Genomic DNA, 16657 nt, shown 5'->3' with positions numbered 1-16657 from the left:
CACTCCCCCCCACACACACATCAACAACAATAACTGCAGCAGAACCCAGCACAGACCTTAAGCCGACCGGCGAGGCGTGATTGCGCATGCCGCTCAGGTGCGTCCGCCTCCCCTGCAGCGGCACTGCAGACCACGCCCCTACACAATGTACAAAAAGAGATGGAAAGACTGTTGGATGACGCATATTGATGATTATTTAAACCCCAAATTTCACGGTTGGATTTATTACTCCACATGAGATGCATTTTCCCTTGTTTGACGTTCTGTTCTTGTGTGATTTGGCATCTCCAGACTTTCTTTTCTGTTTCCAGAACGGCCAGCCATCCCACTGAATCCTTTTCTGATGATTATTCAGTAAAGAGTGGATGGATCAACTGATGGGGCAGCTGCATCTCTCTGGTCCCGTGCCAGGTCTTTGCTGGATGTTTTCTTATTTCTTAAGGACTTTTAGAAATTGTTCATTTCTTTAGTCCTGCAATGTTGGACAAGGACGCACACTGTGCTGAGATTTTTTGAGTTTTCAGTTAATACCATGTTGGGAATCACCTTTTGCACAGAACTGTTCAAATAACCATGTTGTTAAAATTTTAAGCCTCTGGTTTTACATTTAAAATGTTCTGTTTTCTAAATGTTGGCAGAAATGAATATAGTGGCACGGTGACACAAAGGCAAACTACAATTTTTAGTGTCTGAGCTGTTTTGAATTTTAGTGCTGAGTTACAGGAGGCAACAAGCAGTTCGGTGAGTTAAAGCACGAAACAGACCAGTGCCTTTCAAATGCTTAAACACCAGAACTGAAGCTAATAATAAAGAACTGGAAAGAACCCTTCAAATGGAATATCAGAAATGGGGGAAATAACTTGCAGAGCTGAAAACAAAGAGTATTAAAGGGCCATGACTTAAATGTATTATTTATGAGAAATTTATTTCCCATAGCTGCAGATCCTGGGAAAAGATGAAAAAAAGTTTTTTGTTTTTAGTTTAATGTTAAATTTACTCCCCCTGTCTCATTTTGTCTGCTCTCTCCAGCTGACCTGTGCATATATTGTCTCTGTTTACACCTGCTGATTGTTGGTCCTCGTAACTATGTGAACCCCGAGCTCTGTAACTTCCTGCTTCGAGTTTCCCTTTAAATGCATAACACCTGTTTATTCCAGCATTTTGGTCCATAATAATCAGCTCATGCTGCCATCTTATGACATTTTGCTGTGAATTATTTACTTTTATTGGCAGTTGTTGTTTTTAGTTGCCATTTCCAGTGTCCAAAAATAAAAGTCATTATCCTTATCAGAGGCTGATAACTCCTTTAGCTGGAGATGAGGTTGTGGAAATTGCTTTGTGTTTACTTTTCGCTGATTATCTGATTGTCATATCCCAGAATGCCACTGCAGCAAGAGCCAGAGCGCTCTGTTCCAAGTTCATTATATAAGCTCCAATATTATATCCATTCATTTTCTTCTGCTTATTCAATTCAGGGTTGTCGGGAGGCTGGAGCCTATCCCAGCTGTCGTCGTGTGAGAGGTGGGGTACATCCAGGACGGGCTGCCAGTCTGACCTCACAGCAACATGATATTTACATCATAATCTGTATCTGCATGCTGCTTGTATGGTTGGCTTTCTGGTTCAAGAGATGATGGAAGAGCAGGAAAAAAATGGCTTCCTTTCCTCTCCACCATCAAGTTTTCTTAAGTTTTTATGCTTTATAATGGCACAAATGTACCTGAATAACAAAATCATTTTCATCCTCAGCTAACAATAAATGTCATTATTTTTAACTGAAGACAAGTCTTCGGTTTTATGTGCATTTCTTCTATATCATTGTAATAAATTTAATGTTTCTATTCTGCTCATAACCAGTTAATGCACAAGCCCTGTGCTGCAGAAAACTGTCTATTAGTTCTTCGGGAGATTCATATTTCATACACAAAGCACATTTACTTTCCTCCATGTAAAAAAATGATCAAACATTCATACTGCCACAGGCAAAGTGTTGTATCAAAAACATTAGCCCTTACACATACACAAGTTTAATTACTGTATATGTTATAATCCAGCAGATACACACATGCACACTGACAGACTCAAACTGTTAAAAATGCATCGTTTTGAAAAAAGGGCATCTTCAGGTTGCTGTATTAATGTGTCTGGGTTATTCAGGTTCATCTATTCTAAATATGGATCTTCGACATGTCGTTTGGGTGGAAACGCTGACAATCACACACTCATCACCACGGCTGAACTTGCTTGTCAGACACAAATTTTCCGTGAGGCTCTGTGGCTCCGGGTGGCAGCAGGGCCAGGTACACTGGAGTGACAGCACCCTCCTCTGGTGACTTGGGGGCTTTATCACCAGCCATGTCGGTGCGCACCCATCCTGGACAGCAGGCGTTCAGCAAGATCTGTTAAAAGAATAAAAGACACAGAAAATAAAAAGGAAACAAAGCAGAAACTAGGAGATAATGTTGTTGGCAACGTTAAAGATTTTAAATATTAGTTACCCCATCATTTGGTCTCTGCTTGGAAACTTGACGAGCAAGAATCATGGACAGGGCCTGAAAACACACACGTTCATAATCATAATCAAAGAAGTACGCCAATTAAGATTTAGAGCAGGTTCTTTACATGTTGATATGAACTTCATTTTCACATCAGCCGTACCGTCACCCCGACTTTAGATGTTCCATATGCTGAATCGGGCCAGCCGCCTTCTTTGTGTTTGCCTTTCTTGGCTTCGCTGACAAATTGCTGCATCAGTGCCACCAGCTCGTCCTCTGTGAGGTCCTCACTGCGGAAACGCTGCTGGAGCTCCGAGCTGCACTTGTTCAACGTAAGTGCACTGACAAAGCTGGAAACATTCACCACACGACCTGAAACACACACAGGGTAACAAACTCTTCATGTGCATCTCTCACAGCACATCAAGCAAACTCATCATCTTCCAGGAAAGATTACATGCGAGTTGGCTGTAGTGTGTCTGTATGTTTACTTATTGTCGTGCTTTGTTTTCCGCAAATTGTGATCACACATCCTGAGGGCAAAAAAAAGATATCGCTTTCCAATTATAGATAAAATGTTCAAGATGAGCCAACAGAGAACATTTTAGAACATCCACAGTCATTAATATAGTCTGAATCAAAGCCAAACTTGCTCCTCTAATCAAACGCTGACCAAAGCTGTTTATTCAAGCAGCAGCGACGGGCACGACCGGCAGATTGGATCCAGTCTCGTGTTCGTACCTCCAGCTTTAACGATCGGCAGGAAGTGAGTCAACATGTCTCTGGTGGCAAAGAAGTTTGTGTTGAGGGTCACCTCGACCTGGACATCAAATGGAGTTTTGTCTGCCACTGAAAAAAAAAGTTCACATGTTGTCACCTCCTTATTCATCACAGCCTTAATAATTTATAGATCTTTTTATTTAATTAAAAAGAGGATTTTTAATCAAATAAATTGTATTTGATTAAAAATCCTCTTTTTGTTCAGAGCTACAGGACAATTTTCAGAATGTTTACGTTATCTGACTCTTCTTCATCACAGTGGATGTTAGGGGCGAATATCTGATGGTTTTCAGGAAGACTACAACACATTAATTCACTTACATATGCACCATAGCATTTCTTATATTATTGTATAGCTGTAGTCACACATACACAGCAACCCTGAACTTTTAAAGACATGGATGATGGAAGTGCATGTGACAATGAAAGTGCAGCCCTGAGGGCTAAAACCTGAAGCTAATGCGGAGGTGTAAAAACCTGCATCTCCTCTGATGGCCGCAGGTGGTTTCTTCTAAAAGCAAGTCAGTCCCCACAGACTCCCACATTAAAATGCTCAACCTATTTTCCCTTCAGCCCAGCTGGGGGAATATGTGGCGTAGCTACTTTAAGTGACAGATCTGCTAGCTTCAGCTTGGCTTCACCTCAGCTAACTGGACTCCCTGAAGTGGGCCCCTTGAATATGTTTGTGGTGTTGGTGCCCTTTAGATCGGACCCATACAGGCTACAGTCACAGCCTGCTAACTTTAGCTGCTAACTTAAAACGTCACTCTTTGCTCCATATACAGTGAGTGTGATGAGCTACAAGCACAGCCAAACGGCTTTCTGATCATTTATGCAATGAAAAGGCCTAAAAGTGGGGGAAAGGAAATGTAGCACAGGAGGACAAATGGTTCTTGTTTATGGATACTTTAATATTTTTCAAATATTGACAAAGAATCAATTGAATAATAAATTAGTTTTAGCTTTTCAGGTCTCTAGTACAAAATCTGTGTGTGTCCATTTGACTTTACAGCCACTGACCGTCCTGCCTCCTGTGCCCACTTTGATTAGGATCCTTTCCAAAATGGACAAAAGGACAACTTTGGTTAATCTTGACTGCTGAAGTGTAAACTGTTTTAAATTCTAGATAAAGATTGATGCTCCAGCAGCATCAATCTTAGCAGTATTTTTCCAGTGTGTCTAAACAGAAGCCACAGCAGTATTAACATCCTGGCTTTCGATAGTGGGCAGGGTTGCATGCTTGAAGACCCCAGGGCCTCAGCTCTACATAGCATACCAGGTTAGTCAAAGGCAAGGAGCTAGACAAATGGTTGTGCAAGAGGCCAACAACCTCCTCACATAAACAACCTTCTGTTATAGAAACTGGGAGGAAAAAAAAAAAAATCATCACACAACCTACTTTCTTATTCTAGATCGGTCGCAGCAAGTTGCAGCTTTATGTTTCACATGGGATAAAAAGAAATAGTGGTGGTGTCAGTAGTACTAGACGTTGTAATTGAACTTCCTGTGTATGAGGCTGTAGTGCACAATACAGTTAAAATCAATGTATATATCTAATTCTACCTTTGAGTGCTATCCCAGCATTATTGATGAGAATGTCCACTCCGCCGTACTTCCCTTTAAAGTAAGCAGCAGCAGTTTTAATGCTGTCCAAGTCATTGATGTCTAGCTGGTGAAACATGGCCTTCAGCCCCTCAGAGGACAGAACCTTCACTGCGTCCTCACCACGCCCGCTGCAACACACACAAAGCGTTACTGTCTGCCTCGGAAAACCATGCTGGTTTATTGTTTCTCACTCAGCTTCCTAGTGTGGACAACAGCATCTGTGTGTGCTCTTTGCTCTTCTTGCTGTCTTAAAATAACTGCAATATGTAATCAAATCTGCTCCTAGATGCAATTACTTTACAAACTAGCGTAAAAAATCTAAACTCATATATATCAAAAACAAATACCAACATGTGACCAGCAGATGTCGCCAATCTGCACTGAATTCAAAACTGTTAAACAGGAGTCACTGTGATTCAGCACTTTTAATCTTTTCATCTTAATACCTACAATTGTTTTGTAATTTAGAGATAAATATTTGTTTTTAATTAGTTGTTTTCTGCAGATTTAAATTAATAATGATGTAACTTTATGTTTTCAAGGGGTAGAGGTTTTTTCATTGCCTTTTTTTAGGATTTTTAAGTGTTTGAAAAGGTTAGAGGCAAACATCAAATACATGGAAATAAACCAAAAATATCCTTACAGCAATAAAGTAAAACAGATGATTTTGCAGTAAAATCAGGTGCAAACATGAGTGTGGTTCAGGTGTTACCAGCTGTGGTGCTTACACATCTCTAGCAGTGAGGTAAACGTCTCCTTCAAACTGCTTGCAGAGAGCTCGGACGATGGCCAGGCCGATGCCCTTGTTACTACCTGTTACCACAGCAACCCTGGTTGACATGTCTGTTCACAAAGAGAGCAACATGTGAAGTAACATCTTAAACACACAAAGTATTAAACTCATCAATAGCTGACAAATAAACTCTATGAAAGGCCAGGGACGTCCACTCCTTCCAAATAACTGCTGAGTCACCTCCGCTAACACTAGGTAGGGCTAATGCAATAAAAGTACTCTTAAAGGATTTGCTAAGCTGCTTATAGAAACACATTTTTATTCCAGTTTAATAATACATATAAGTGTGGTTTACAGCTGTAGAACCAGCCCAACAGCAACAGTTTCAAACTAAAGCAATCATTTAAAGCATAGGTGTCAAACTCTGGCCCGCGTGCCAAATTTGGCCCGCAGCCTAATTACATTTGGCCCGCGAAGCCATACCAAATTACTATTAGAGCTGGCCTACTGGTATTATACAGCTAATATATATGTTGTTTAGTATTAAGCTTTGCTTGTTCCATATTCAGTTTTTCAGCAAAATGTGTTTGAGTCCATAAGAAAAGATTCATTCTTATATCTGGAGGAATAAATATATTTCAATAAATATTAACGTTAGCCCGCGACTTTGTCCCAGTTTTGAATTTTGGCCCACTGTGTATTTGAGTTTGACACCCCTGATTTAAAGAGTCACTGTAACGACTGTTACGACCTACAGGTGTGACACAAACTTCTGGCTAAATAAATTCCAATAATCCTGCATAAATATCATTCTAACAGGTTTTTAAGCAACCACACTCAGGCTGTCAGTACTTAAAGTCTTTGACTTTAGCTTTCAGAGATGACCTGCAGGATCTAGTTATATAAAGCTGGCTAACTCATACAAACATTAGTAGAAGGCCAAACTATGGACAAATTTGTAGTCTGAAAGCTCCAAACACATCTGGGCCACTTCTGACACTCACAGTCACACAGACGCCTGGACACAAGTGTTTGGTGTGTCAAGTTCTTTATTTCTTCAATACTAAAACATAACACAGAGGACATGTACATGTGTGTACACTGAACAGTTCTGGATGGGAAATGAATAATACAAATCAATACAGCTTCGATAAAACCTTTGAAGTATGTGATATTCAGAGGAAAATTAACCAGCCAGAGATTTGTCATATTTCATATAAGATCCATATTCTTCGTACTTTGTTTAATGTACCTGTCCTCATAGACACACCTTCCTGTTTCTGTCTCTCTCTGTCTTCCTCAATGCAGGAACTCCAGCAACACTTAAGGGAAGATGAACAACTTTAATAATTGACCAACGCGTTTCGGCTTGTGGCTTTCATCAGGGTCATGAAGTTGGTCAATTATTAAAGTTGTTCATCTTCCCTTAAGTGTTGCTGGAGTTCCTGCATTGTGAATTCTTTCATCCTCTCCATGCACCTTGGAAGTAGGTGAAGGTGTGCCAGAATTTTTTGCTGTGCTTTCTCTCTGTCTGCCTGACAGTCTCCTCCTGGTAGTAACACTTCTCTCCCACTATCTGTATCACTGGTTCACAGTGCCGCTCCCAGGCGAGTGTTGAAACAATAATTAATGTGCAAATAGCGTTATGGGATCACACACATCAAAACACGGCCAAAGAATCCATCCAGCGGCGCACGCACACACATACATACATACATACATACACACATACATATAGATTTGCTAGGATCTAATGTTTAGGAGATAATAAATAGATAATTCGATAATAAAGTCCAGCCTATGTCTATGCCTGCAAAAGTAGATAAAACATTTGCATTTCTTTTTAGGGTTTTTCCATGTTGTTCTGACTTTTTCCTGTTTTGGGACATAGTTTCCTTTTTTCTTTTTATGTTACTAAAAACATTTACATTATTCATCCTGTTATTAGTACTTTCTCAAATCCGGAGAGACAGAGCATCCCAGACTGAAATGCATAACACCAGATGATCTATCACACACGCAGACACACACAGTCATGCATCCATGACTGATCTAACCCATTCTGGGGTTTTGACGTTGTTACAAAAAATAAAGGTTTTCTTCTGCATTTTGTCACTGTGTAAAGACACTTGGTACAACATTAGGGGGCTTCTAGATGGACCACACACACATAGACACGAACGCACAATGATTATGTTTCAACAAAGTGGAAGCAAATTGCCATTAAAACCTAAAAGACCTCTCGTGTATTTTAATTAATTGCTCAGGCCACCTCACCTTTTTCATTCTAACACCACCCGACGGTCTGACATTAGAGCCACTCTGTCCTGCTATAACAACGGATTTTAACCGGGCAAGTTCTGCAAAATAACGACTTTTGTAACGTGATGAACTAACGTGGTGTGATATTAAAACAGGAAAAGTTTGTTGCCTAATTATCAAAACGACAAACTTTTAAATGGGGACTGGTTCTTCGCCCACACGGAAAAAAAACGCAGTTATATTAATCAGGCTGCAGACGTTTCTTACCTGCGGCTGAAGCTGTCGTCCTGACTGAAGATTACCACAGGAGTGAAGCGCTCGCAGAGGGACAAAGGAGGAGGGAGCACTGCGCAGTAATACCGCGCCTACACGGAAGACCCAGGTAACAGAGCCAGGTACATTTTTAATGCAAGATCAAGTTTAATCAGTTTTAAAAAAAAATATTCAAGAAATCAGAGTTTGAGTAATTCCTTATGAAGACCTTTGATTTGGAATTAAATTTGAAAAAATCTATTTCCTCCTCCATCTCTGAAATGTTTTGCATGGACAGTTAAGTAAACAAAACCAGTTCTTTTATTGATTCCAGTTATTCAGTTATTTCTGCTTTCACTGACACGTGTTAGCAGTGTAAACTCAACTAATTGACATTGTTTGTCCTTTAAACAAGACGCTTTAGATGGGGTAGCAATGTGGCTTTGAGGCAGCTCTTTTTATTTTTAATTAACAGTAATTTAGCGAGTTTATTAAATGTTTTGAATGGTTCCTGCTTTACTAAATGGGAATCAGAATGAAAGCTGTTTCATGTAGATATTAACAAAAGGATGTTCTCTTAAGATTCAGCAGTTTGTGTTTTGTGATCTTCAACCAACCAGGGGCAGAGTTTTAAGGGAACCACTGATAGAAAAACATGGGAATAAATCTAAACTTTGTCATTGCAGGACGTTATACATGCAGTGAAACCTGCTGTTTCTCTGTCATGCAGATTTTTGTTTTGTGGTGCTACAATCTGATAAGTCACCAACTGTTCAGACATGCTGTCAAAGGGTGTGTGTGTGTGTGTGTGTGCGCACGTGTTTGTGTGAATCTAAAATAAAGTTTATAGGGTATCAGGTCACACAGTGGAAGCTCTATTAAGTGAAAATAACTTCAAAGAATTATTTGCTCCACCTCACCTGCGTGCATGCGTCTGCACCTTAGCAGGAAATGAAAATGAAAGTGGTGTCTAGTTCCCATCGTCAGCTGCACATATCAAAAGGTCACACGAGTTGAACGTGCAAAGAGTCAGGGCACAGCACATCATCAAATTTTCATTCCACTGCTTTAAGCTAGCCCGTATTAATGACTGCATTGTCCTTAAAAACATACATCGCTGATATGCTGCACAATGCTTAGGTCTGTCGCTGCTGCCTCACCCATTTCTCTAATCATTTCACTTTTAAACATTCTTTCAAGTGAGTCCCACGCAGCACAAAAGCAAGTTGTACAGGTTATGTGGAGGGGTGTGGAAGTTTAAACTAACGTATCTTTCTGTTAATCTGATGCATTTATAAAGATGAAGGCAAAACAGTGTTTGCTTTATCTCTGTGGCCTCTGGAGCTGCCATTCTGTGATATATATTCTTTTAGTTAAATATGTGAGTAAGAACCTGCTGATTAAACATCAACCATTGAATTATACAAACTAAAGAAACAGACACACCCAGTTACTCTCATGTGAACTTGACAGAGCTGAGTTAATCTTGATCCTGATTTCTGCAGCTGTACTCGAGTCAACCGTCAAGTCACGCAAATCAAAAAGTTCTCTGCGCGTCTAAACAAGCAGCCAGAGTTTGTTCTATTGATCCGATCACATTGTGCAGTTTGCAAACCAGCAAGCGTTTCTGCACATTTGACACTATCCTCTGCTGCAACTACACATTCAGCAAGAGGGTCAAAGACTGCATCTCTAGCACTACAGACATATAAAAGTATGAGGCTTAGAACAGAGTATGTGCTTTTGTCCAGCAAACAGCATTTTGTCAGGACAGGATGTTTATGTTTTAGCTTCCTTTGTGGTTCTGCTCTACATTGCCCCGATAAGCAAAACACCGACAGCATGGGTACAACGTGTGACCTATTCTACACCCCAGACAAGTTGCTTTAAAACACCTCAAGCTCACTGCTTTTTGACAATTATTCACAATGTTGTAATTTTATATTGTATAAATAAAATTACATTGTAGCCATAAACCTATTATGTTCTTTCAAAAACATTTTCAACCTAAAGTCAATTTATTGTTTTAAAAAATCACAGTAAAGTTTTAATAACAAGCATTTTATTTTATTTTTTTAAATATCTTCATTCAGAAACAGCAAGTTTACTTTTCACATGTTAAAACACGTAAGAAAAAAATATAGCTAAGTTTTGTTTTCATCAGTTGAACACTGTCAGTTATCAGAACATCATTTTTAAATTGATGGATTTAACCTAACAAAACATTTAAACTGGAAAACGTTTTGGTTTTAGCTGTGTGATACGGGCGTTTGTAGATCTAATGTATCACACTATGGCCTTAAATATTACAAATTTCATTCTGGCAAGAAAAAGTATAAACTTATAAAATAACTACATTGTTTTTGTACATTATTTTTTTATGTCATTAGATATTCAACTTTCTATCACCATGGTTGAACTTCCTTATCGGAGACATACTTTCCATGAGGCTCAGTGGCTCCGGGGGCAAGCAGGGCCAGGTAGACCGGTGTTATGGCGCCCTCATCTGGTGACTTTGGGGCACCTGGCGCAGCGATCTCAGTGCGTACCCACCCTGGACAGCATGCATTAATCAAGATCTGTAAAAAAAAGAATAACAAGTATAAGAAGGGAGGCTTCAAAGACAGAACAAAATCTTTAAGAATACATAATATCATATTAAGTCCTGTTTAATTTATTTTCACACTGTTTTACGTTACAATATAAAGTGCCTTGAGACAACTGGTGTTGTGATTTGGCACTATATCAATAAAACATACTGGTCTGCTGCACAGCATAGAAGAATCAAGACAGTTGTTTATAATTTGATTTTAAGATCATAAATTTCCGTTACCCCATCTTTTGGTCTCTCCTTAGACAGATGACGAGCATGAATCATGGATAGTACCTTAAAACACAAACAAACATAATAAATGAGATTCAAGAATTTAAAACTGAAGCAAAAGCATTTTAATTGAAATTTGTCTTTGAAGTTTTCCAAATGTTTAGGGATCAAGTTGCCCTATCTGAATATTCCTCCATTTTTCAACATCCATCCCATCCATTTGCTTCTGCTTATCCTTTTCAGGGTCGCGGGGGGTGCTGGAGCCTACCCCAGCTGTCATAGGGCGAGAGGCGGGATACACCCTTGACAGGTTGGCAGTCTGTCGCAAGGCTAACACACAGGGACAGACAAACATTCACTCTTACGGGCAATTTAGATTAATCAATTAACCTACAGTATCCCCACAAACTGCATGTCTTTGGAAGGAAGCCGGAGTACCTGGGGAGAACCCACGGAAACATGGGGAGAACATGCACACTCCACACAGAAAGACCCCGGCCTGATGGTGGAATTGAACTCAGGACCTTCTTGCTGTGAGGTAACAGTGCTGACCACTGTGCCACTGTGCTCATTTATTTGAGCATATTTTGCAACCTCGTCAGGTAAAAATCTAAAGACAAAGTGTTCAGTTGTACCGTCACTCCAATTTTGGATACTGCATACGACATATCAGGCCAGCCGCCTTGCTTGTGTTCTCCTTTCTTGGCCTCATCAACAAATCGTTGCATCAGTGCCACCAGCTCGTCCTCTGTGATGTCCTCACTGTGGAAGCGTTGCTGGAGTTCTGGGCTGCACTGTTTCAAACCGCTGGCGCTAAGCATGCTGGAGACGTTCACCACACGGCCTACAACACATACAATTAATGCCATTCCTTCCTCTAGGTTTTATGGAAACCATCAGTAGTAATTACCTCTCACTGTTGCTCCAAAGCAACACCTAGCATGATGCTACTTCCACCATGCTTTACAGTTAGTCTGAATCTGAAGGAGTCTGAATATTTTTATTAAAATAAAACCCAAAAAAAACTTGAGCAGCAGTAGACTGGAATGAGCTCTGCATCTGTACCTCCAGCTTTGACGAGTGGCAAGAAGTGAGTCAACACGTCTCTGGTGGCAAAGAAGTTTGTCCTCAGGGTCACCTCTGCCTGGACACCAAATGGAGTTGTGTCTGACGCTAAAAGGAAAAGAGATAACGTGTTGAATCATCAATTTCAATTTATAGCTGCAGTTTCAGATTATTGTATATGTGGATCCAGTTCGACATCCATCAGTATATATTTATGATTCTACCTTTGAATGCTGTTCCAGCATTGTTGATGAGAATGTCCACTCCATCATACTTCCCTTTAAAGTAGGCAGCAGCGTTTTTAATGCTGTTCAAGTCATTGATGTCCAGCTGGTGGAACTTGGGTTTGAGTCCCTCTGAGTTCAGAGTCTTCACTGCTTCCTCACCCCGACCTCTGCAAAAGGACCAAAAACATTTCATTTACTGTTACTTTCAGTGCTCAGTGGGTTTTTTAACTCTCTCTTCCTTTTGATCTTACATTTCCATAAAGCCAAGCCAACTTTATTTCTAAAGAACTTTAAAAACAGCTAGCACTGACCAAAGTAAAGTGCTAATATTAAAATGTAAAGTAGAGTTTAATATTTATTCTAAGTGAAGGTTTTCCATAAAATGTTACTTTTTTTTATGCATGCCGATCAGAAATGCCACACATTCCCTTTCACAGTTATGCTGATGCCATCCATTGGATTGGATGTGTCTGTCCCACTGTTTAACTATCTGTATACATGATGTTAAAGACTAGTTAACGCAGAACTTTTATACCCTAAATGAAAATAAGACTGAAGTTATTGATTTTGGAAGTCATACCCCTTTGGATAAGTTAACAGATACCCTCGGTCCTCCTTCCTGTCATCATTCCCAGACTGTAAGAAATCTTGGAGTGTTTTTAGATAGAGCTTTTAAATTAGAGAGGCAAGCGTCCACAATTGTGTAGACCAATTTTTATCAGTTCAGTGAAATTGTCAAAGTGAAACTTATCTTCCTTCAGAAGACCTTGAAAAATGTATTCATGCCTGCATCTCCACTAGACTCGACTACTGCAGTTCTCTTTATTTGGGTCTTGAACATTCATCTCGCCATCACTTGCAGTTAGTCCAAAATGCTGCAGCATGTCTTTTAACAGGTGTCAGGAGGAATGATCACATCACTCCAGCTTTAGCAAATTTGCACTGGCTCCCTGTCCATTTGATTTTCAGATTATTTTACTTTTTACTTTCAAAGTTTTAAATGGTATGGGACTCAGCTGTTTAAGCAAACACCTCAACATATACAGTATAACCTCAAAGGAGCACTGAGATCATCGAGCCAGATGCTCTTAGTACAACCAAAGTCTCGATTAAACCTTAGAGAGGATCGGGCCTTTGCTGTTGCAGCCCCTGGACTCTGGAATAACTCGCCACTCGATATTCATACTTCAGAGTTGAAACAGTCTTTAAAATTCCATCTTAAAACTCAATTTTTCACCTTGGCCTTTAATTAGAATTCAGTTTGTGTACCATTAAGTTTTTTGTTTATGTTGTCACAGTGTATTGTATTTTCTGTTCATTAACTAAGCTGTAAAGCACTTTGTTCAACTATGTTGTTTTAAATGTGCTATAGAAATAAAATTGACATTGACGTTGACATTGACATTAACTCTGGCAGTTGGTGAATATTCATGAATATTTACATGAATATTACATTTTCCCCAAAACTTTAAAACTTAAAACACAGTCTTCAAGGATATTGTAATAATGTCCACAAGTGCTATTAAATCCACATAGATTGCAGTTAAGGATGTGACTGCAGTTATATTTGTCCCACATGACCCAGGCTCGGTCCAGGTGGTACCAGGTAAAGATACCTACACATCTCTGGAGGTGACGTAAACGTCTCCATTGAACTGCTTGCAAAGCGCTCGGACGATGGCCAGACCAATGCCTTTGTTACTGCCGGTGACCACGGCAACCTTGGTCGACATGTCTGCACAGAGAGAGAGAGAGAGCTACAATGCAGAACAAAAGATAATTATATATTGACTTTGACTACTTTACGTGAGCATCCAGTCTGAGCTACATTTTCCTTACAAAAATCTAATACAATTCATTTCAGTTTTATTTATATAGCGCCTAATCACAGCAGTTGCCTCAAGGTGCTTTATATTGTGACGTAGAGACCCTACAATAATACGGAGTAAAGAGAAACCGAAATCCAACAATCAGATGGCGTCCTATGAGCGATCGCTTTTTAATAGTGGGAAAGAAAAACTCGCTTTTAACAGGAAGACACCGAGAGGGACGGCCATCTACCGCGACCGGTTGGAAGTAAGAAAACAAGTGACTATTAAACACACAGGGTAATCACATTATTACATTAGCCAAAAAAAAAAGAGCCAGCTTTAGGTCACAGTTCACTCCACTTTGCACTATCGCTATCAGTCAACCACTTGGAACCTCATATCATGATTATATGCATTTTTCTTACATGTGCACAGCTGGAAATCAAGCAAACTCTGTACTTGGGAACTGGCAGGTTAAAGATCCATTAATTAGAAAATTTAATTTTTCACCTTCAGTCAACAACATATAACACAGAAACAAAGACTTGAGAAGATACAAAGAGATATTGGGGAGGCTAGAATACATCTGAGCACAAAGAAACAGATAGAAATAACTCTAAACACCAACAGAACCCAGAATACAAAAGTAATGAATATGCATGTATAATGCATTTTAAGCCTTACATATGTTTCATATTTAATCCGTCAGATCAAGTGGATCAAGTCATTTCCCTTGTAATAAATGTATATGCCAAATTTTGAACTACTGATCAATTTAGAATATATCAACAGGCGATCTGACATGAAGAAATGGATGAATCCGCCGTGATGAACATTTCAGACAAAAGAGAGAAGGGAGTGCGTTTTTGAGGTTTTTATACTTTTGGACATCTGTTATCACACGATATCATGTCCTGTTTTACCTAAGACGAGAAAACATAATAAAACATGTGATTTATTAAAAGTGAAAATGGCTGGAGCATTCTGAAACTGCTGAGATTTGTTATTTAAGCATGCATAACCACTTCAACTGTTAAAAGCAGCATTTGTTATTGCTAAGCTATAACTACTACTCAGCCATCTTACAGCTAAGTAGTCTTTATATTCAAAGCAGTAGTAGGAAGCCACATCCACCCCTCAACGCCTCTTACGAACCTTCTTTAAATCTCAGTTACCTCTGGGTTAATTAAATAAATAAATAAATAGATGCTAATTTGATATTGTTAGTTTGTTTTCTGCCTTTGTAAATGGCCGGTTTAGAATAATTAATGCGCCATGCATGCCTTTGCACTGTGGAAAGAAGCTAGTATACCTGAAGGGAGAACATGCAAATACAACACAGAAAGGCCCTACAATTTAAAACAGGCACCCTCTGACCTCTGTAGGTCTTTGATTCCTATGTTGTTTTGCTATTTCATTGTTCTGAGATTCCTGCATTGCCTTCAAAGACCAGTATGTACCTGCTGGATAAAGGTGCCTCAGAACCTGATCAAATATGGTGGGAACACAGAAAGTTTATCTGACAGTCTTAAGTCTTTCTCTGAACTCTGTCACCATCGTGCCATAAGAAATACACACAGCGTTGGCGTGTATAGTTTCACATTCACATCATACCATTACTGCTGTTAAATGTCAGGTCACCTTTGACCTGAACAGTGTGTAATGGGTACAATGATTAAATAACCTGTGTGAAGCGTGTATATGAAAAAGTTGTTTAACTTTAAGGCAGTTCTCTTATCAGTGTGGGGGGGGGCTGTAAACCGGTGAGATTTGCAGAGTCATGATGATACATCGAAACAGTAAGAACTCAAAATATATATAATAAGTAATATTGAAAAATTGTGAATTCATCATAAATCTTACATTTAATGTCAACAATGTTTGTTTTGAGGGTTTAACTGCCTGTTTCAGTACATTCCAGCTATAAAGGAGGACATGTCATGTGATTTATTTACAAAAGAGCCAGTCAACTAACAAACGTGGAACAAAAGTAAAAGGATGTTTCTTACTTACTTATGCTGCTATTGTAATGTGGAACGAAGCTGTAGCGGGACTGAGAGCGCTGCAGAGGACAATGAATTACTTATTATATACTACAAACAATGATAAAGAAGCTGGGTGGAGTTTTGAACAGTGTGCAAAGCTATAAAAAACTAGCAAGTTGTTGAATATTAATAGGTAGGTGAAGTACACCTAAAGCAATACATACATACATAAATACTGGAACAATATGAAAAAATATACATTTAAAATTTTTGTTAGTACCTCTGAAAACTGCTGCTGTCCTGACTGGTTAGACAACGAGGAGCAATTGCTAAGTTTCAAACCATCTGGAGAGGAACCAGCCAACTCTACTGATCTGTTGTGGGAACTGTGAATGACTAAAGGCACTACATATTTGTTTAATGTGCAAAAATTAGTCCAGAATTCCTTAAAGTGTTACTCAAAGCCAAGTAAGTATCTGGTTAAATTTGAAGGTCAATAACGTCAGTGTTATCTTAATTTAGAAGGTGGAAATTAGAGGTAAATGGTAGGTGGCCTGTATTTGTATAGCGCTTTACTAGTCCCTAAGGACCCCAAAGCTGGGGTGGAACGTTCAGTCA

At 39.3% G+C, this 16657-nt stretch overlaps 2 protein-coding genes across 2 annotated transcripts; both read right to left on the bottom strand.

The window, feature by feature from the left end:
- Positions 1-2011: 2011 nt before the first annotated feature.
- Positions 2012-8295, bottom strand: LOC147315823 (carbonyl reductase [NADPH] 1-like). Its single transcript, XM_086258782.1, has 7 exons — positions 8143-8295; positions 5609-5723; positions 4839-5008; positions 3237-3344; positions 2659-2867; positions 2499-2552; positions 2012-2399 (listed from the first exon to the last, which is right to left on the bottom strand). Exons 2-7 carry the CDS (start codon positions 5719-5721, stop codon positions 2226-2228), a joined length of 828 nt encoding a protein of 275 aa, XP_086114908.1. The 5' UTR covers positions 5722-5723; positions 8143-8295; the 3' UTR covers positions 2012-2225.
- Positions 8296-10229: 1934 nt separating this feature from the next.
- Positions 10230-16106, bottom strand: LOC147315822 (carbonyl reductase [NADPH] 1-like). The gene is made up of 7 exons (XM_086258061.1): positions 16068-16106; positions 13864-13978; positions 12241-12410; positions 12017-12124; positions 11587-11795; positions 10961-11014; positions 10230-10706 (listed from the first exon to the last, which is right to left on the bottom strand). The coding sequence occupies exons 2-7, from the start codon at positions 13974-13976 to the stop codon at positions 10533-10535; spliced, it is 828 nt and encodes a 275-aa protein (XP_086114187.1). The 5' UTR covers positions 13977-13978; positions 16068-16106; the 3' UTR covers positions 10230-10532.
- Between the last annotated feature and the right edge of the window lie 551 nt (positions 16107-16657).

This window comes from Aulonocara sp. 'chitande type north' Nkhata Bay, linkage group LG13, assembly GCF_057382095.1.
Source record: "Aulonocara sp. 'chitande type north' Nkhata Bay isolate Kocher_YH1m ecotype deep benthic linkage group LG13, A_spYH_male_GT1.1, whole genome shotgun sequence".
Taxonomy (NCBI): domain Eukaryota; kingdom Metazoa; phylum Chordata; class Actinopteri; order Cichliformes; family Cichlidae; genus Aulonocara; species Aulonocara sp. 'chitande type north' Nkhata Bay.
This window is presented reverse-complemented; position numbering and strand designations above follow the sequence as displayed.

Coding starts and splice junctions, on each gene's coding strand:
- LOC147315823 (XM_086258782.1), bottom strand. CDS start 5,721: ATGTCAACCAGGGTTGCTGTGGTAACAGGTAGTAACAAGGGCATCGGC. Junction 3,345..4,838: donor TGCTGGGATAGCACTCAAAG/GTAGAATTAGAT, acceptor TTTTTTTTTCAG/TGGCAGACAAAACTCCATTT. Junction 2,868..3,236: donor GCCGATCGTTAAAGCTGGAG/GTACGAACACGA, acceptor TGTGTGTTTCAG/GTCGTGTGGTGAATGTTTCC.
- LOC147315822 (XM_086258061.1), bottom strand. CDS start 13,976: ATGTCGACCAAGGTTGCCGTGGTCACCGGCAGTAACAAAGGCATTGGT. Junction 12,125..12,240: donor TGCTGGAACAGCATTCAAAG/GTAGAATCATAA, acceptor TTTTCCTTTTAG/CGTCAGACACAACTCCATTT. Junction 11,796..12,016: donor GCCACTCGTCAAAGCTGGAG/GTACAGATGCAG, acceptor TATGTGTTGTAG/GCCGTGTGGTGAACGTCTCC.